The 21828-nt window shown below is 36.2% G+C and overlaps 2 protein-coding genes across 6 annotated transcripts; one reads left to right on the top strand and one right to left on the bottom strand.

Moving 5' to 3' along the window:
* Positions 1–2684: 2684 nt before the first annotated feature.
* Dd (CTD nuclear envelope phosphatase 1-like protein dullard) lies at positions 2685–7528 on the bottom strand. Of its 2 annotated transcripts, XM_066404745.1 has the most exons (6): positions 7226–7528; positions 6861–6927; positions 6497–6687; positions 6213–6441; positions 6021–6162; positions 2685–4308 (listed from the first exon to the last, which is right to left on the bottom strand). In XM_066404745.1, exons 1-6 carry the CDS (start codon positions 7322–7324, stop codon positions 4113–4115), a joined length of 924 nt encoding a protein of 307 aa, XP_066260842.1. In that variant the 5' UTR covers positions 7325–7528; the 3' UTR covers positions 2685–4112. The 2 variants fall into 2 exon arrangements, with proteins under 2 accessions (XP_066260842.1, XP_066260843.1); XM_066404746.1 differs by lacking the exon at positions 2685–4308 and having other exon boundaries at positions 6017–6162.
* Positions 7529–10176: 2648 nt separating this feature from the next.
* On the top strand, positions 10177–21336 carry Mi-2 (chromodomain-helicase-DNA-binding protein Mi-2 homolog). 4 transcript variants are annotated; one of them, XM_066404873.1, is made up of 24 exons: positions 10177–10362; positions 12137–12225; positions 12422–12553; positions 12617–12752; positions 12808–12953; positions 13002–13240; positions 13620–13832; positions 13891–14029; positions 14081–14260; positions 14745–14957; positions 15268–15451; positions 15592–15761; positions 15898–16039; positions 16099–16272; positions 16336–16560; positions 16689–16927; positions 16993–18980; positions 19075–19366; positions 19418–19573; positions 19629–19822; positions 19884–20001; positions 20054–20216; positions 20694–20891; positions 20955–21336. In XM_066404873.1, the coding sequence occupies exons 1-24, from the start codon at positions 10326–10328 to the stop codon at positions 21080–21082; spliced, it is 5895 nt and encodes a 1964-aa protein (XP_066260970.1). In that variant the 5' UTR covers positions 10177–10325; the 3' UTR covers positions 21083–21336. The 4 variants fall into 4 exon arrangements, with proteins under 4 accessions (XP_066260970.1, XP_066260968.1, XP_066260969.1 ...); XM_066404871.1 differs by having other exon boundaries at positions 20940–21336; XM_066404872.1 differs by having other exon boundaries at positions 13882–14029.
* The last annotated feature ends 492 nt before the right edge of the window (positions 21337–21828 follow it).

The following is a 21828-nucleotide window of genomic DNA, read 5'->3' as shown; positions in this document are numbered from 1 at the left end:
GTTTCAGTCAGATGGCATCCATAGGATGTGGAGAAAAGTGAAAGAAGATAATAATCCTCTTAAGTCACTTTCTATTGTAAAACATGAGGGTGGATCCATAATTATTTGAGACTACATGTCCTCAAATGGAGTTGGAACTATCCACTTTATAGATAACATTATGGCTAAATATGTGTATAATTAAATTTTAATAAAGAGCGTAAAACAAAAATTAAGTCTATCACAAATTGATAGATTTCAATAGAATAACGATATAAAGCACACGACTTTAATCAATAAAAAATAGGTAATTTGGAATGTCCCAAAATTGTTAAAAATCCCTCCACAATCAGCAGACTTGAACCCAATTGAGAATTTGTGGGTAGTTTTAAGAAGAAACATAAGAAAACATAAAACTGCATCAAGAACTGACTTAAAAAACATTGTAACACAAAAATTGGAAAAAAATCGGCCCTCAAATGTGCAGAAAGTTAATTTATTCTATGACTAGATGTCAAGAGGTCATCACAGCAAAGGGTTACTCGACAAAGTATTGATTATTTATCGTTTGAGCAAATATCTTACTTAGTTTTATATTTAAATTTAATTGTGGAAACGAAAAAGTTTTATGAAAATTAGGTATTTTTGTTAAATTTATTGATTAATTTTATTACACATAATGATTGAATAATGATGAACTATGGGATCAAATTCCTAGGGATTATTCAGTGCCACAATAGAAGACATTTGAATATTAAGAACCCACATTAGAAAATGTCTCCCCAAGGTACTATGGCCTTATGATGTTTAAAAACAGTTACATACTTGCAAAAATGTGTTTTATTGAGTGTTAGTACGTTTTATTTTAATTTGTTTGTACAAAATAACACTACAGTAATTGTTCAACGTTTAATGGGGCCTATCTACAGACATTTTTTACAAAATGCCCCATTAAACGTTCGACAGCATACGTGTCTGCAACGTGATGGTGCGCCTGCACACTTTTCTGTGCAACTCCGACACTAGGTGGATCACCAGTTCGAACAACATTTAATCGGCAGAGGTGGTCCAGTTCCGTGGTCCCCTAGACCACCCGATCTAACACCTTTAGATATCTTTATGTGAGGACATGCAAAGTTTCTGGTTTATGAAACACCAATCGGAATAAAGCAAGACCTGATTACATGAATTACTGTGGCATTTGAAATCGATCAAAACAATTATCAAATTTTTAGCGAAGTCAGCAAATACCATGTACGTCGTTTAAACAAGTGCATTCAAGTTCAAGGACGACATTTTGAACAATTACTGTAGTGTTACTTTATACAAATTAGAATAAAACGTAGTAAAATTCGATAAAACACTCTTTTGCACATGACTGTCTTAAAGCATCACAAGGCTGTAACGCTTTAGGGAGACATTTCCAGATATGGATTATTATATTCAAATGTCTTCTGGTGTTGCACTGAATAATCCCTAGAAATTTGAACCAATATTTTTAAATCACCCTGTATATTCTTTAAAAGATTTGTTCACAAGTGCGTATATTTCTGATACATTTTTTGTTATAAATAAAAGAAAACCAGTGAAAAGGAATTATCTTTGATAACGAAAATCGAATATTTTCTGTAAAAAATCCATGTGTACGAACACAATTGTTAGATACTCTATATCTACAGAATTGCGTGAGTGTACGTTAGTTAAGTTACTAGAGATTAAAAGAAAAACTCCAACTTAAAATTCTCCCTGTTTCTTTAACTCTATCTAGCATTAAAAAATGACATCCCGATGAATATAAATAAGAATCTCTTTTCAGTAATATGTTTCCGTAGATCCACACACACTTTCATAATAAAATAAGCAAAAACGCCTCATATCGATATGTACATTGTAGGTACATAAAAAAAAACGACAAACCAAACATCATGAAATTTGAGAGTAAACAAATAGTATTTCCTCGTCCTAGTTTGGTCTCGTGTACTACCTGGAGCAAAACAAAATGGTGAAAACAATGTAAAAAACCATAGGACACTAATTATTTGCCAAAAACTAGGTGTTAACTACAAAATATTAGTATAAAAAATAATATCAAGCATGTAGTCTAGATCTAGGGCAAGTTGAGTTACGGCGAGGACTCGAGATCTTCCAGATTTGTGCTACATATACTCAAATTAATGAAGACCGATAGCAAAAAAAATTTTTTAAATAAATATTAAGGAGTAATTAATTCAACCATGCAAGACGTTCGCACATATATCTAGGAAAAATAAATTATATTTTATGGTTGCGTATTAAAACAACTACCCGACATTATCACATAAATATCGCTAATAACGAGTAAATAGGTTTATAATTCACTGCAAATCCGTAGTGAATGTAATTACGTACGTAGTATTAAGCTTTCTTGCTTCTTCACTCTCTTAGTTCATTGAATGCGTCTCTTTAATTTTCCTCCAATTTTAGTTTTTGAATTTCTAATGAGGATAAAATATTTCAGATATTTTATTCAATTTTTACATCTTAAAAATAAATTACTCAACGCGTACCAACGCTCTAAATAACGTTTCATCAGCTAGTTATTAAAAAAAAGTATTTCACTCTCAGTGTATGGTAAAATTAATTATATTTTCCAGAATCAAATTATTAAATTTTTTATCACAAATATGAAATATCACAAAATTTAATAAAACTTTGTATAACTCATAACTTAAACCTGTTTATTCACAAGAAGTTGTGTCACTCGAGGATTTAATTCACTCTTTGCATAAATCAGTATTATGCATTGGTACTGTTAATAATTATTTATACAGCAAGCGACTCAAACCATTGTTCATACGCGCAAAGAACGACTAGGTTCACGTAATAGATAACGAGTGGTCTAAGAGTTATTGGGTGTATTGAATGACTGTTAGGTGCGTTTTCTAATATTTTTTCCAAGAACAGCTGAAAAGCAGGTTAATAATAACACATAATAACACATATGGCTCATTATTTACCTAATAACGAGCTAATCGACTACAACATCATCTTCCTTTTTTTTTTTTATTGTTACCATGGAAATTAATGTCAAATGAAATGACACCGTGAATGTTACGATTGAAGCCGCGAAAAAACAATAATTGAATTTCCATGTGATTTGATTCTGATAAATATAATGAGTTTTGTTACTCACGGTCAGTGGTGTCAATGACAGTCGTTCAACACACCCAATAATGGGCCTTTTATAGGTCGTAGAGCAAAAAATTATTTAAAGACATGCATGGGCAATTTTGTAAATTGTAATAATTAAAAGCCAAAAATTAAGAAACAAGAGGTGAGCAAATGTACGGAGTGGATAAATTTCGATGTTTATACATGTAGGAAATGTCGGTAACTATAGAAGATAGAGGAAAACGAATGCAGAGCTCTGAATATCTTTTTTGGACACAAGTCTTGCGAAGTGATTGAAACATATTGATCGCCTTTTCTTATAGAGCTCTATCTCAAAAGTCGTCTTTTGTTTTCGAGCTCTAAGTCGAAAACAAAGGACGATTGAACGTTTTTAAATACTCCACAGGTCTTATCTCCATCTCCAAAAAAGACATGGAAAGTGTTGCATTAGTTTTCCTCCATTTCCTATAGTTACCGAAATTTCCTATGTAAACATTGAAGTTTACACAATCCGCACAGCACTTAGAAATATATATTTTCTTAATACTTAACACTTCTACTCAGGAACTAGTATCTAATGAGCCACTGCTAACTTAAGCTATCTAGAAAAGTACTAAAGAATTTCAAAGGCCAGTTAGCTGTATATGAATTACTTAAAATCACTTTCTATTTCACTTTCTTTTTAATCTATTTTGCGTCGCATCCAAAGAGCGAGAGGTGCCTTAAAGGGATTTTTTACAGTTATTTATTGAAAATCTAAATAAGAAATTGACTGCAGCATCTCATCCTTTTTCTTCTACTAATAGGTTACCATTCTAATTCCAGCCAAATAGCAACAATAGCAAATCATTCGCACTATATGTTTTCGAATATCGAATAATTCGTATCACATCAAAACAGACTTATAGGAAAGTCAGCCGGCTTTTCCCGATACCCCTCCCAGAGATACTTTTCCTCCTACCCTTTTCCTACTTGCGGTGCCGTCAATTACACATACGTTGTGGAATGCGCGACTTGAATCTCTTATTGTCTTTGACGCAATCGCCGTCAGAGGGTGGTTCTTCCACCCGTGTTACCACGCTCTCGGCTAAACTGTCAACGTCCGTTTTAGGTTTGGAGTTGCCAGTATCTAAGACACGCGGTCTGGATGACATAGTTGTCACATTTCCCCCACCAACACTGAAATAGGGCGTTTTGAATCAGCTAGGTCCAGAACTGTGGGAGTACCGGTATTGCCGCATGCGACTCGTTTTTCTATGTTTGCAACAATTTAGTCCAGACAAAAACAACGCATAGTGGCCTCGCTACTTTACGTAGCAAATAGATCTAAAATGGTTCCAAATACCTGCTCAAAATCGACAATATGCTTCAAAATCTCCAAGAATACATACAAAAGTGAAAGCATGCAATGCAGTGAATCGCTTGGACATAGAAACCAATACAAGGTGTCCCATAGAGAACGGAGTCCATTAATTGTACTATAACTACGTGTTGATGTATTTTTGTATACGCATTGAAATTATAAAAATATTCCGATTTACTGGCATTTGTGACAACGAATATGACAAAAGGTGTTTTTGGAAATTACGATGTGGATCGAATCGATCCCTATCTGAACTGATTTTGAACCACTTGTCCTTGTCACAGTCAGTATTTTCCTTTTTTGACGATGCTTATTGCTGCAAGACTGCGTTGGAAGTAAAGAATTTTGATTATAATTAATAATTTTAAATTATACATTTAAAATCATGGTTTTAAAGCAATTTGACTCACTGACGGACTTGATCTTTGACTGTGAACTCTGGCCCGTCTATAAGTGATATAACCAGTAGAACCCATATCAAGTTGTGACATTGTTTACGATGCAATACAATCCCGAATTAGCCTCAAATTACCTATTCTCATCTTCCAATGGACTTGGCCTTGTCCCGTTTATTAGAGGGAAGTTACCAGCGAGAACATCAAGCTGTGAATTAACTGATCTGCCCGCCTTTATTTCACTTTATATGTAAATGCAGTAGCGATAACCTCCGCGCATACAACAGTTGCAGTCTAGTCATATATATGGCTACTCTACATGTATAGAACTTGGGTCACCCAAGACATTATTGAATTAAGAAGTGAGTTACTTCTCTCGCTAGTTCACTCTTAGAATCCAAGCAAACGCGCAATTGAAAACGTTATTCACATAAATATTTTCTCAATATTTCATTTAGGACGTATTTGTTACTGTATGATACTTTAAAGAGCACCACACGCTTTCTGTGTTACTAATCTCTTTATATGGTCCTTCTACTTAAATTAATCAGTTCCTTACAGAATCCACAAATCACAATTTTCAGCTATTTATCTTGATGCTAATAGGATCTCTAAGTTCTTGTGTTAACCTTTTAGGTCATATAATCATAATTCCTCCAGTTAAGTTTATTTTCCAAAATCGCGTTCATCCGCAATATTGAATGCTAGACCACCAATTTTACCTTAAAAAGTGATATTATTGATACTGTTGACACAGTTTAAATCACAGGAAAAAGATCAACACATGCAAAAAATAAAGGGAGAGAAGGAACTATATGTAGTAAATACTTGTGATTACTTATTGATCATATATATTAGACAAAATTCAAAAGCAGGCGATAACTTAACATCGAATTTGGGGTCACTTTGTTGTGAACTTTGCATAGATTTGTTCGCGATGGGACACCTTGCAGAACACAAAAGTTTACGAATGTTAGTCCTGAAGAAACCAGTAACCATATAACCATAAAATATGCAATTTTATAGAAAATTATACATGACATTCCATTCCCCAACCCTCATACTGATCCTAGTCTGCGGCAATACCTGCACTCACCTTTAACTATTTAAGGACCCTGTATATCAAGTCCTACCAAAGCCTGTGTAGGTGTAGGTTTCGGCTGAGAACCGACCGAACATCGGCTGTGAACCGCAACGCATCCAAAACTGGAAGGAGGTTTAGTAGAGCTACGTCTGTGGGATCTGAGAACCACGACTTGATTGGAATTGCATTGTCTACAAGGTTTTAAGATTATTTTTGAAAGAACAATTTTAATGGGTAATACCAGGATATGCTTTATAGGCGCCTGGACTGTTATCCAAAATGAACACACTAGAGAGATCATTACATATTGCACTCAAGTCCTTAGTGTAGGACCCAAAGTCTGGTGTGCAATGCTGACGATAAAATCTCCTTTGAAGTATTCCTCGTCCAGAATCTAGCTTGTCAGCAACTGCAGCCCCATATATTTCCATACTTGCAGTAAAAACCACCAGTTCATACCATTGGGACACCTTAAAATTTAAAGTGCAATTTAATCTACTACAATCTAAAACAGAATTAACTTACAATATCAAGGAAGAAGTCTACATGAGGCCGTTTGTGAACAAAAAATCGGACAGGATGTCTATCAATGGTCACTTTTAGGACAAAGTCGGGGGGCACTCCGGGCCGAACTGTTTGCCTTACAACCCCATCATGATGGGAGTGAATTAAAGTTTCATCCAAGTCCAGAACCAGAACTTTCCTCTTTACTAAACCTAAAAAAATATATTTCCTTGTTAGTGTTTGAAGGAGGATTTGTTTAATTTACTAATAAGGTCTTGAATTTGATATCAGGTAGTTCAAGTGTGCAAATTGATGGTTAGTCACATTAAAAACAGAACAGAAAGGACATTGATATCTAATAAACAATAACTAATAAAGTACTTACTTAATCTATGTCTTGATAAGGGGGATAATGGGAATAAATCATATGTTACAGACTGGTGTTGAATTATCTGAAAAAAAGGGTATTTTAAGTTTGTTAAGTTTGGGACAAATCTTGGGCTATTGCCAGACTTTCTACCTGCCAAAACCTACAAAACAGGACATGTACTTATGTGGAGAATATAAATGCTGTTAAGTCATTGGGTATTAAGTAATATGGGCAGAAAATTATATGCAAAATAGGGGCAAATCAAGGCAATGAGCTAATGCAGTATGAATGATGACCATGTCCAAAACAAACCCCAGAAATATTGGGCAATGTTAAATGAATGCAAGTGAAATTTATTAATCGTATGAAGTGGTACTTACGGCTCTGGTCTGCTTTTTCAAAGTAAAACACAAACATGTCCATATTCTTGAGGCAATAAGCAAAAATGCCCGGAGCCCCATTTCCAACTGCTTCCACATTTGGGCACCGAGTTTGTTTACAAGCTGCAGCTTTCAGAAAGTGGTTTTATCAGCTTTTACGGGAAAAGTGAGACAAAAAAATTGTGTTGACAAACTGCGGCTTATTTACATTTTATTTTTTGGGTAAAAGGAAAGAGCGGAAAGTCACGAATTCACCTAAGACAACAAGTTTGCTCCGACCAATGTTGCCAGATTGCTTGAGAGGAATTCTCAAAACAAGCAGTCGAAAATCACGAGGGAAAAATTTCCTAATAATCAACGAAACGAGTCATAACAATAGTAATCAAATATTTTATGAATTAAAACTGTCGGAAAAAATTTCAATTTCCCCTTTCACGTTGCTTTTAGCCAAGAAGCTCATACTGTCTGATACGGCATTTTCAGGGTTTTAAAACAACGCAAATTTGTTTTGAAACCTGGAAAATATTCCACATCCAAATTCACTGCCAAAAAGCCAAAAAGATCGGTAACATATTAACTTTTCTCAACATAACTTGTATTTCATTACAGGAAATTAGGAAAATCATGAAATTCTTAACAAAATCACGCCTTCAATAGAACTGAAATAATGAGACCTAACGATTAATCGTGACATCTGGCAGCGTTGGTTCCAACCAGTCAGAAACCATCCCAGGACGGTTCACGTTTGAGATTCCTTCGGGCAACACACATTGCAGATTTGAACTCGAAATTAGAAGTGCGCCTGCCCAGAAGGGATCTTGAACCGTTCCGTGACAGTTTCCGGTGCATCGGAACAAATCCAGCCTCTAAACAAAAATCGACCCTGTTTTTGACGTTGATTTGACAGATGACGTCAGAACCAATTCTCCAGAATTGCCACTTTAGGCAGTAATTCTCATATATAAAGTCAAAATTCTTATTAATAACTATAACTATGCCTAAATTATTTTATCGATTATTTAATCTATACTATATACATACTTGCGAAATATACTGAAAGTTCTTTCATAAACTTAAAGAAGTGAGGATGAATAATTTAGTGCAGCACGCGCATGTGTGTGCTTTGTTGCAAAATTTTGAATACGTTCAGCAATTAGTAGGATGTAAGGAATATTTTTATTAAGGCAATTCGTGAAAGTATTGGCAACATTGGCTAGCGCATGCATACCTGGGCTCTGATTCTATAGGAACGTATTTTGATTGATCAAAAATTGGTCTAAATATTTTATTCGTTAATTCTATTGACCTTTTTATTTTTCATAGAGTTAATCCTTTGGGCTTCTAATTGGTGAACTAAAGAATATTGTGTTTAATTTAATAAAACACAAATTTAGATACCTTCTTGATGTTATGGTGAAGGAATAATAACCGGTATAACTAGCTATTTCCGTATTTTTTGAGTATCCGTATCAGACTAAATATAACCGTTACATCGACGTCCGGCCTTATGTCGAAAATTTAAATTTTTATTATATTCCTCCAAAGTCGAAAGCATTTGTCTGCAATTCTTTTAAAAGAAAAATAACAGATGGGTAATAAACCATGAAACCGTAATTTAAAAAAGTCATTCGCCAATTTCTTGCTGTATAGAATTTTCTCTCTGGGCTTCTATTCTATAGAAACCGACGAAAATCTAACCTTCGCTGTAAGTTGAATAAAACGAGCAAAGAAATTACTCTGATTTGGATCTGACTTATGACGACGTTGGACGAAACATGTAATCTCCGGAATCTACAAGGTTTGGAGTTTGTGAAAGAAGAAAAGAGAAAATGAAAAACACAATCCAAAATGGATCAATGTCACAACAATGTAAATGTGGATCTCTCTGACCTTCACAGAATAAGCCTTCTGATGTGGTGCAAGTGGAAGCTGCTTCCCTGCCTGAATAGCCGGAGTGAGCCCTACTAACTACTCAACAATATTGCTTGATAACTAAAGGGCGTCTTCTTAACAAAACTGACAATTGAAAGTTTTCACAAAGTGTATTACTTCAAATTGAAAATCTTTAAATTTGAAAGACAATAGAATATCAACTCTAAAATAAAATTTAATAATAAAAAACTGTGATGAAATTCTTGATGTTATGGTGAAGGAACAATACCATTATAGTTAGCTAACTGTTACATCAATATCCGTTATTGTGTGTACAATTTAAATTTTTTATTGCATTTCTTCAGACTCAAAGGGCATTTGTCCCATATTTTTTTAGAAGAAAAATAACAAATGGGGAAAAAATCATGAAATTCGAAAATCGTGTATATTCTTTCACTTTATAATTAGTAAAATGTGTACAACTACAACATTCATGTGATCACGTGTCTTCACAATCAAATCGTACAGTTTGCACAACAAAATTTGTATCTAATGATTTGGCAATTTGGTGTTCTGCCGATTTTGACAACCGACGTAACTGTCATTGTTCGCGCATGGCGATGGTGGTAGATGCAAGAAGAGAAGGGGAAAAAAGTCTGTAGTCGTGTCGTTTCTCGGGTCCTATCGGAGCAGTGTTGCCAGAGTTAGTCAATTCGCAGTAGTTCTATTCCGGTTGATGATAATTTGTTGCTCTAAGAGAAACGGTACTAGTTTTAATACAGAGTTGTAGTGAGCCATTTTTCTGCAAATACGGCATTTTCACCTCTTACATTTGTATAATTTATTGAATTAAATGCTATAAATGTGTGGGCAAGGTACTGAAACGTATGTTAAGTTAAAATAAACGTAATGTTGAAAACAGAGGTGAATAAGGAGTCAAAAATGGGGAAAGGAATAGTAGCCCAATAGTAGCTGCTACCGAGCTAATAGGCTATTACCTATCATAGATCTACTGCACACCTACTCCAGCATTGGGAAAAGTGTACTGTAAATCTTCTGATGGTAGCGGCAACACTGTGTCATAAACGAATGTCTGCCTGGGTTCTTGAAGAACTCCCATAGTTTTTCCGCAATTTTTATCTCTTTTTTAATATTTACATCTTAACTAATTATTTAAGGCAAATCTTCAGTTAATTAGTCGACTTACTGTTTGTGCCAGAAGGAGGAAATGGCATCAGACGAAGAAGTAGAAGAAAGCTTTGCCGGTAAGTTTGTTTTGATGCTCAATGTGTATGTAAACGCCGACCAAAAAAACTCCAGTTTACTAATTAAACACGCTTAAATCATTAAAGTACGAAGTTTTCGGATGGAAATGGCTCTTGTGTTCAATACTGTCAATTAGCTGTAATGATAAATTGAGGATATTTGGGCAAAAAGTGTAATTATCATGATCACGTAATCAGGAAAATTGCGGGGAGAGGAGGAGGTGGCTTTTCATTATTTTTGTGACAGCGCGATTCTGACCCTTAACAAAATGGAGGCCATCAAACAAAGAGATTGGCACATTGCTAATTGAATTTTTATTATTTGGAAATGTTTTTGAGTTATTTGAGGTTAAATATCCTTCTTATGTGCCAAAATACATTTCAGTTCAAGTGGTCAAAAGCCTCTCAAAATTTTTATATGTTGTGACCCTTTTTCCTGGGGTCATAATGAACCCCTTGTTTATGATTCCTAGATGAACATTTCTTACCTAATTGATTTTAGTATGACTAATTAGCTTCAATGAGAGTAGCAATAAATGTACAATACATTGAAGTTTTATTTGGATTTTACCTGACCAATCAATTCTCCTGCATTTTCTTGGAATTTCACTTTAGTGAGATCATGGTTGTGAAAAACAACAATTATTAAATTAATGTTTTGCATGTAAATAGTCAGTCTATTCTGCCAATCTATTTGTATGTGGAAAATCAACTTATACTCAAATTTTCATTAGGCTAAAATTAGTGTTCATGATGGTTATGGAAAGAGAAAAATGCTTAATTCAAACAAGAGAATAGTTTGTGGCACCAACTACAATTTTTCAAGTGTCAGGCACTGTAATGTTTAATTTACAGTCCACAAATAATACAGTTTAAACTGGTATATCCCAACGGTATGAAATAAATGTTTTATTAGCTTATGCATTTGACACTGGCAGTTTTTGATAAATGACTTGATGCATTTGACTGCACAAAGAGTCAAAATATGCATTTGCTATATTTTCAAGGAATACTGTAGTTTTTGACATCCAACTCATCCTTTGAAAGTTACATGAAAGTTTAAAGTAAAATAATATAGGACCTACTTCTATTAGGTGTTGTTGCAGTACTTAACATTGTCCAAGCTCAGCTCCTTATTTTGGTTCTTTGTAAAAAAATCAAACTATAAAAAGTCAGTTACTAGACATGTGAAGTAGTATTGCCTTAGTTCTGTGTCTTAGGATGCAATAGATTCATTAAATGCTTAATTGTAAATATGCATATAAGCAACTTTTAATTTAAGTCAAAGTGACTTTAAAGAAACATAATACAAACAAGGTTGAACTATTTTTTCCTATGATGGTTTTAACCATTGGTTTCATCCCTTTTACAAATAACACCTTAGCAATCCTAAAAATTTCTGTAGGATTCTCATAATTTTTTCAAAAGCCCTCTATATGTGTCCTTTTACTCATATTGCCATAAGCACCTATAAAGTTTTTGTAGGATCAGTTAAGGTTGTTTCAATTGAAATGACTTATCTAGCATCTTTGATGGTATCCGGATAAAGGCAATAAAAGACAAAAAAAAGAAAGACGATTTTCCCTGAAGGACATTGAGAAAACATTTTTTTTCTTAAAATGTGTTTGTTAGTGACAATAAAAGAAACGAATTTTTTTCACAAAAATCTACCAAGAAATTTCTGAAATATCAACTTTCAAAAATTATTGAAAAAAATGTTGTTTTGACTATTTTTATGAGCAGTTTATATATATACCAATTTTATTTTTTTTAGGAGGTGAAGAAGAAGTTGCAGATGAAGCTACAGTTGGAGAAGTTGTAGAAAATGATGAAGTTTCTGATGAAGCGCCACCTAAAGTAGGGGTGAGAAAAGATATTTTGTTTATCCAAGCTCTATTTATATTATTTAACACGTTTTTAAAAAATACTATACAGAATGTCCTAGAATCAGAAGAAAATGGCCTATTATTACCTCAGGAACAAGTGGTCCCCTGTTTTCCATCTAATTCTGGGACGCCCTCTATACTACGTTTTTGTAAATTTTATTTTCCATAAATAGGATGAAGACGACGATTATGAACCTGAAGAACGCAAAAAAAAGAAGGGCAAAAAACGAAAAGCTCGCTCAGAAGAAGGTGGCAGTAAGCGCGGCAGAAAAAAGAAGAAAAAGAAGAAGAATGACAGCGGGGAGGTACATCAACAAACAATAATTTTTAAATATAAGGAGTAACTCAATTAATTAATTTGTAATTAGGAAAGTGATTTTGGAGTGGAGGAGGACAATGGTGATTCAGATTATAGCACCAGTAAGAAATCTGGACGAAAATCAAAAAGCTCCAAACATACATCAACTCCATCGACTCCATCTGGTGAAGGATCAAATGTTGGAGGTATGGCACATATTTGGAAAACATTTAGAAGTGTATAATAAAATCCTGAAATTAGGTATGCCTAGCACGGAAGAAGTATGCTCCACTTTTGGCTTGACTGATGTTGATATTGAATATACAGATCAGGATATGCAAAATTTAACATCTTACAAGTTGTTCCAACAACACGTGCGACCTCATTTAACAAAGGAAAATCCTAAGGTATATGCATGTCTTTCATTACTTAGTTAAATTTTCATGTAATTTCAGGTCCCTATGTCTAAGTTAATGATGTTAGTAGCAGCCAAGTGGCGCGAATTTTCCCAAATCAATCCGCATCTCCAGGCAGATAATCAGGACTCTTCAACAGCTCCTGCTGCAACTAGTGAAGAAAGTTTTTCGAAGCCTGCCAGAGCTTCAAGAGCCTCTAAAGAAGCTGCCTCAAAGATTGTTGAAGCTGAAGCTGAAGATTTTGATGAGGACGACGACGACGATGAAGATGATAGAAGGTAATTTTTTATGACTTTACGTGAGTAATTATTTAATTGATGGGACCTGATGTGTGTTTTCTTTCAATTTTCTTGTTGCAAGCTTTTAGCCTTGCAATTCTTGATGGTAAGTCTTTGTTGCTTCGTTTTACGGTCGACACGATTACTGTCAATTCAGAATGAATTTTTTTGCCAATAAATATATTAACTCTAGGAGCAAAAAAACCTTGTGTTTACTTCTCTGCTATCTATCTATATGTCGATAACGGAACACCGTAATGTAGTACTTTAAAATGATTCCCTGCTGAAGTGAATCGTCGATATCAGTTATATAATATTGGGACGTCTTAAAAGCAAAGAGGCACAAAAATGCATAGTTTATTATCAATATTTTTTCCAGTTTGTCGACATTTAAAGAGAAAAAAAAGCGAGGTCGCAAGCCTGGAAGAGGCAGAAAAGCGTCTAAAGTACCAACTCTTAAGATCAAGCTTGGTAAAAGGAAGAGAGGCAGTTCGGAAGAGGATGAAGTGAGTAATGGCGGATCCGAAAAGGATTCTGATGCTGAGTTTGAGCAAATGTTACAAGATAATGATGAACCCAAGTCCAAATCAAGGTATTCTGATATTTTTCTTATTAAATTAAATCGGTTGAATGTAAAACAGATTTTACAGTGACAACAATGACGCGAGTTCGTCAAAGGCCACATCTGAGGCGGGAGATGATGCACCGAAGCGCAAGGCAAAGACAAAAATCGGTGTTAAATCAAAACGCAAGAGAAAAACCAAGCAGAAAGACGAAGAACCTTATGAAGTACTTGTTAACTAAATATTTCGAACAATGTATTTCATTTGTTCTTTGTAGCATCAAGATTATTGCGAAGTTTGCCAGCAAGGCGGTGAAATAATCCTTTGTGACACGTGCCCAAGGGCTTATCATTTAGTGTGTCTGGAACCGGAACTTGACGAGGCGCCTGAAGGTAAATGGAGCTGTCCTCATTGCGAAAGTGAAGGGCCTGCCGATCAGGAAGATGATGAACACCAAGTAAGTTTTGTTTATTAGGCTTCATCTATTTTGTTTTTTTTTTGTAGCAGTAAAAGAGTATGATATTTTTTTTTAATGAATTTATTTAGATTTTGGCAGTAATAAGTTGACGATTTTATTGGTAAGGCTGGCAGGCGATCGCATCAGATAGAACATAGAAGTAAAACAATGGTTTATGGTGAAGCGCACGACGAAATGTTTTATCACTTCTTTTTATGTTGAATATTCTGATTTGTTTGTTTATGTTTACATACTTGTAATAGTAAGTTTGTAAATAAGGTGCAAGCAAGATTAAATTGTCATATATCTACCTTAGGAATCTGTATCAGAGTTTTGTCTGGATAGTTTTGAAACAATAAGTTCTAAAAATCATTGAGGGCAAATTTGCCAGTTTGACGCCGTTGTCGGTTCTTCCATTATGTTTATAACAATAATTACATGTCGTTGTATTTAATTTCTTATCATGTATTTCTTTTATTTTTAGGAATTTTGCCGCGTTTGTAAAGACGGAGGAGAACTTTTATGTTGCGACTCATGTCCCTCCGCTTATCATACTCACTGCTTAAATCCACCACTAACAGACGTTCCGGATGGTGACTGGAAATGTCCCCGATGCAGCTGCCCTCCAATGAAGGCGAAAGTCGCAAAAATATTGACGTGGAGATGGACGGAAATCGAAGTGGGTGGCAAAGATAAGGTCTGTAAATAATTTTTATGAACTCGTTTCTTGTATAGCTCAAATTCCTTATTAGTGAGAAAAAATCTTATATAAAAAATCGAGTTGTGAGCTACACGTTCGAGTTCTGTGTTTATTATGTTGTAAATTGCCCTTTATAGGGTCCGTCGAAAATTTAAATTGTCTCAAAATTTTATTTACATAAATTATGAAAATTAGTTATTTGCTATTATTGTTATCTATCTTTAAAATCTTTAACGTGATCATAATAACATCTCGTATAGATATAAAGCAAAATAGTCATGAAACTTCATATTTTTGTATAATCCAGAACGGAAAAGAAGAGGTGACAAAACATCGCAGGCGAGAGTTTTTTGTCAAATGGAACGAGTTGTCTTTCTGGCATTGCAGCTGGGTGACCGAATTGCAGTTAGATGTATATCATCCGCTTATGTTCCGTAGTTACACTAGAAAGTATGATATGGAGGAACCACCTAAAATGGAAGAACCTATTGGTATGTTTTAACGGGATTATTTGCGACACTAATTTGACATTTATTGTAATACCAAAAAGTTAGGAGTTAGTTCAAGTCTACTTTTTGACAGAAAAAACTGGTTTAATGTTTTAATATCACATATTTTTAATTACCTATAGATGAGGCCGATACGCGTTGTACTCGCCTTATTAAAATGGGAGGTTCTCTGAACGATCAAGAAATGGAAGAGAAGTATTATAAATTCGGAGTCAAGCCTGAGTGGTTCATTGTGCACAGAGTTATTAACCATCGTACCATGAGGGACGGAAGAACTTTATTTTTGGTTAAGGCAAGCTAAATTCTCAAATTAATAATTTAGATATTATTTATTTAATATTTGTAATTTGTATATAAGAATCAGTAAATTAGATAAGTTATGCTAATCTTTATTCTAAGGATGTACCTAATCTAATATTTTTCCCCAGTGGCGAGAATTGTCCTATGATCAAGCCACATGGGAAGAAGAAAGTGATGAAATTCCTGGCCTAAAGGCTGCCGTTGAATATTATCAGGACATGAGAGCTGCCTGTCTCAGGGAAGGAAAGCCTGGAAGGAAGCCTAAGTCATGTATGTTTAAATACTGTAGTAGCACTACTTAACATGTATTAATTCGTTTGAATTTATAGCCAAATCGTCCAGACCTAAACCAAGGGAGATTGTGGATGATGACGACCGAGTGACCCTACGAAGGTATACCCATCCTCCTGACAAACCAATCTCAGATCTCAAAAAGAAATTGGACAAACAACCGATTTACCTTGACGAGTGCGGAATGCAGTTGCATGAATACCAGCTGGAAGGTAAATTGCATACTATTGTCTTAACCTTTGATCTCAACTCACCTTTGAATTATTTTCTCTCAGGTCTAAACTGGCTCCGCTATTCCTGGGCAAATGGCATTGATACAATTTTAGCTGACGAGATGGGTCTGGGGAAAACCATCCAAACTATTACATTCTTGTACTCCTTGTATAAAGAAGGACATTGCAGGGGACCATTTTTGGTGTCTGTTCCACTATCTACCATAATTAATTGGGAACGAGAGTTTGAAACTTGGGCGCCAGATTTTTATTGTATCACTTATGTGGGTAAGTTTGACTGCCATATTGACTTGAATGTGTACTGAGAAGAGATTAAGATTAAGTTAGGAAAGTTGTAAAAAATTTAGTCTGTTTAATTAATTGTTTTAAATACTGACTGAAAAACTCTGTTTTAGGTGACAAGGATTGCAGAGCTGTGATCCGTGAAAATGAGCTCACCTTCGACGAAGGGGGTGCCGCGGCGCGTTCAGGCAGATCATCAAAAATCCGATCTGGTTCTATCAAATTTCACGTCCTTTTAACTAGCTACGAGTTGGTTTCGATTGACTCGACCTGCCTAGCGTCTATAGACTGGGCTGTTCTGGTGGTCGATGAGGCACATAGGCTTAAGAGCAATCAATCCAAGTTTTTTAAGGTTTGATAAAAAAGTGGTTTATCTGTAAAAATTTTGTTCATTTTTTTTTTTTTTTTTAACGACAGTTTCTAAGTAGCTATAGCATTCAGTACAAGCTACTTCTCACTGGCACCCCATTACAAAACAATTTGGAAGAACTATTCCATTTGCTGAATTTCTTAAACCCACAGAAATTCAATGATTTGCAAATATTCCAAAACGAATTCGCCGACATTTCCAAAGAAGACCAAGTTAAGAAACTGCACGAGATGTTGGGGCCGCACATGTTGCGTCGTCTCAAGGCTGACGTACTCAAAAACATGCCCTCAAAGTCTGAATTTATTGTGAGGGTGGAACTCAGCCCTATGCAGAAGAAATATTACAAATATATCCTGACTAGGAATTTCGAAGCTTTAAATCCCAAAGGCGGCGGCCAGCAGGTATCGCTGTTAAACATAATGATGGACTTAAAGAAGTGCTGTAATCATCCGTATTTATTCCCCGCGGCCGCAGAAGAAGCTCCGCTTGGAGCGCATGGACAGTACGATATTCAACACTTGACAAAGGCTGCCGGTAAATTAGTATTGCTTTCAAAAATGCTACGAATACTGAAGGAACAAGGACACAGAGTCCTGATTTTCTCTCAAATGACCAAAATGTTAGATATTTTGGAGGACTTTTTGGATGGTGAAGGTTACAAGTATGAACGAATTGACGGAGCCATTACAGGTAGTCAGCGGCAAGAGGCTATAGATAGATTTAACGCACCCGGAGCAGTTCAGTTTGCGTTCTTGCTCTCCACTCGAGCTGGAGGTCTCGGTATTAATTTGGCCACCGCAGACACAGTAATTATCTACGACTCCGATTGGAATCCGCACAACGATATTCAAGCCTTTTCTCGAGCCCATCGAATCGGGCAAGCCAACAAAGTCATGATATATCGGTTTGTGACCCGTAACAGCGTAGAAGAAAGAGTTACTCAAGTAGCTAAGCGAAAAATGATGTTGACCCACTTGGTAGTGCGACCCGGAATGGGCGGTAAAGGGGCTAATTTCACCAAGCAGGAACTTGATGACATTTTAAGGTTTGGTACTGAAGAGCTGTTCAAAGAAGAGGAGGGTAAAGAGGAAGAGGCTATTCACTACGACGATAAAGCAGTGACAGAGTTGCTGGATCGTAGCAAGGAGGGTATAGAGCAGAAGGAGTCGTGGGCCAACGAATATTTAAGTTCGTTTAAAGTGGCCAGTTACGCTACCAAAGAAGGTGAAAACGAAGAGGAAGTGGACACTGAAATTATTAAACAGGAAGCAGAAAACACGGACCCGGCTTATTGGATTAAGCTCTTGAGGCACCACTATGAGCAGCAACAAGAAGATATGGCTAGGACCTTGGGCAAAGGTAAACGTGTGCGCAAGCAAGTGAACTACAACGATGGCGGCATGACGACTGAAACTCGGGATGACAGCACCTGGCAAGAAAATTTGTCTGACTACAACAGCGACTTTTCCGGTGGATCCGATAAAGACGAGGAAGACGACGACTTCGATGAAAAGAACGAGGGAGACATTAATCGAAGAAGCAGGAGAAGGATAGAAAGAAAGGATGAGAGGGATAGACCTTTGCCTCCACTCTTGGCCAGAGTGGGCGGTAACATTGAGGTGCTAGGTTTCAATGCCCGTCAGCGTAAAGCATTCCTCAACGCCATAATGCGATATGGAATGCCACCACAAGATGCTTTTAATTCTCAATGGCTCGTTCGTGATCTTAGAGGTAAATCCGAGAAAAACTTCAAAGCCTATGTGTCTCTGTTTATGCGTCATCTTTGCGAACCTGGAGCGGATAATGCGGATACTTTCGCCGATGGTGTGCCGCGTGAGGGATTGAGCAGACAACACGTTTTGACCAGGATAGGCGTTATGTCTTTGATCCGCAAGAAAGTGCAGGAGTTTGAACACATTAATGGAGATTATAGTATGCCTGAATTGATCAAGAAGGTGGTTGCTGAACAGAATAAGCCGACGAGTACTCCGAGTGCAGATGGTGATACTCCCATGAGCGCGACTACAAGTACGAGGTATGTTAATTATAATATTACGCCACACAAAGAAACAGAATTTGTGTAGGGTCAATCAAATAATTTTGATGTATACAACGCGTAATGTTTCCAGTGCAACTCCTGCTACAAGTGCGGCACCAAGTCCCGCTCCAAATGCGACCGGCGAGGCCGTCGACAAAGAAAAACCCGAAGCAGAAGAGCAAAAAGAGAAAGAAATAAAAGTTGAACCCAAAGAAGAAAAGGAAGCCTCAATAGAAGAGGGAGAGTCCAAGTCAAAATCGGAAACTGAGGAAAAAGAGGAGAAAACAGAGGAGAAGGAAGCCAAAGATTCTGAGCCAGTTAAACCCGATGTTGCGATGGAAGAGGGTGAAGAAGGCAAGAAGGGAGAAAAGGAATTCCCAGAGGTAAATATTGATTGTGACATGTTTTTGTGGGTTATTCTATTTTTTTATTAGGATGAGAAAAAAGAAGAGGCCGAGGTGAAGCCTGAAATTAAGAAGGAGTCTGAAGAAGACGACTCGAAGAAAGAAGAAAGTGAGAAGGAAAAGAAAGATGAAAAACCGGTGATTAAGAAAGAAAAGGAAGAGGTAGCAACAGCCGATGAAGATAAGGTATGGTTACGACTTAGGCAATATGTCAATAGCAAAATGTTAATTTTAACTGTAGAAAGAAAAGAAGGAAGTTGAAACCCCGGACAAAAGAAAGTTCATGTTCAACATAGCTGATGGAGGTTTCACTGAATTGCACACCCTGTGGCTTAATGAAGAAAAGGCGGCCACTCCCGGTCGGGAATATGAAATCTGGCATCGTCGGCACGACTATTGGTTATTGGCTGGCATCGTTACTCATGGCTATGGAAGGTATTTCTTAAATTTTCTTTAAATTCACATTGTACTTGACTATACACATAATTTCTTCCAGGTGGCAAGACATCCAGGCGGACGTACGATTTGCTATTATCAACGAACCTTTCAAAATGGACGTCGGCAAAGGAAATTTTCTGGAAATTAAGAATAAATTCCTGGCAAGACGGTTTAAGGTACACGTTGGTGTCTACGTGGTCAATTTGTCGGTAAATAAATGATTTTTAGCTACTGGAACAAGCCCTTGTGATCGAAGAGCAGTTGCGTCGGGCGGCCTATTTGAATCTGACGCAGGATCCGAATCATCCTGCGATGTCGTTGAATGCGAGATTTGCTGAGGTCGAGTGTTTAGCCGAGTCGCATCAACATCTGAGCAAGGAATCTTTAGCTGGTGAGTTCAGTTCATTAATATTTACAACAGATTTGTTTATTCCTGACTTGCGAATTAGCTACACATTTACCAGTGGAAAAGAAATTAAATTAATAGTAGTAAAATCTTACGTAATTGTAAGAAAAAAAAACGATTACAGTTAAAAATATGTTAGATTTTGGCTGCTCTGAAATTCTCTATTTGACGTCTTTACTTCTTCAGGCAATTGGACATACAACATTGTATAATAATACATACATAACCAAGTTTTATTCAACTCGTCCATTTATGGACATGTTCGCTAGCTGGCTCTTACTTTTAAATACTTTTCACCGTTTTTGTAAGGGCTCTTTTATAGAGATATAAGGATGAGAATGAGATTTGAAAAAGTGAAAATTGTCTATTTTGTCGTGAAACATGGTAGAATAAACATTGTTACCGGGTGTTTTCGTACGTTGTTAAGGTTTTTCTTCCTTTGTGAACCTCATCTTTTTTTAGGAAATAAACCCGCCAACGCGGTACTTCACAAAGTTCTAAATCAGCTGGAAGAACTGTTGAGTGACATGAAATCGGATGTTTCACGATTACCCGCAACATTAGCTCGAATACCGCCTGTGGCGCAGAGGTTGCAGATGTCCGAAAGAAGCATTTTATCCCGATTAGCTGCAACCTCCTCGTCCAGCGGTCAATCCACCAGTGAGTATTTTGAATTGACTAATAGTTTACTCTATTTATTTCGTAAAGTGGAACGTATTTTAGCTCAAGTGATGAGCCAATTCCCACCAGGATTCAACGCCGGCAGTTTAAGCGGTTTTGCCACAAGCTTTTCCAGTTTTAGACCTCAGTATTCGGTGCCTGGCCAGCCACCAACAGGATTTCCTTCATAAATAGTATTGTGAGTGGCCTGTTCTGATTGTGCCAGAACATTTAAAAAATATTTGCTGATCTGAAGTCCATCATTACGCAGAAATACGTGTTTCATTACTTATTTGTGTATCTTTTGCTCAGAGACCGATTTAGCGTTCCCGAAGTTAGAATATACGGCCGTAGGCTTATTCCCTAAGTTTAAATTTTGTATCTGTAGTTTCTTAGACCTTATTTATTAATTTTAATATAATAGGTATGATTGAGGTTAAGCCCAGGGGTCTTTGTGTTTTATTTTTCCACCCTTACTATTATTTGATTTTCAGCTGTACGGTTTTTAATTGAAGTAAAGCATGTCGTGTATCTCGTGTAAAAACTTATAGCATGGAGATGTGCTAAGTAAAGGAATGTACTTTTCCACCAATACTATTTAATATACAGGTGAAGTCGAGATATCGGACAGGATACATCAATGTTTTTAGAAACTGGACGTCCATTTTCATCATAATTTTGATGCCGAGAATTGGAATATTTGAAAAAAAAACATATCGAAATACCATCAGAGAGGTCTAAAATATTAGCGTTTTAACACTACATACAAGACCGAGTGGGTGAAACGTAGAAAATGTTCGGAATTGTAGTTGAGGTACGTATTTCCTTCATTTTTTGGAATTAACTTCAGAGGAAGAATGCTTGGACTTGGACGAGAACATTGAGTATTGAGTACATTTCAACACCACTAGTGATTGGCATTGTCAATGATTCATTA

The sequence above is a fragment of the Euwallacea similis genome, chromosome 36 (assembly GCF_039881205.1).
Source record: "Euwallacea similis isolate ESF13 chromosome 36, ESF131.1, whole genome shotgun sequence".
Lineage (NCBI taxonomy): Eukaryota > Metazoa > Arthropoda > Insecta > Coleoptera > Curculionidae > Euwallacea > Euwallacea similis.
Note: the sequence above shows the minus strand (reverse complement) of the source record. Positions and strands in the feature narration are given on the sequence as shown.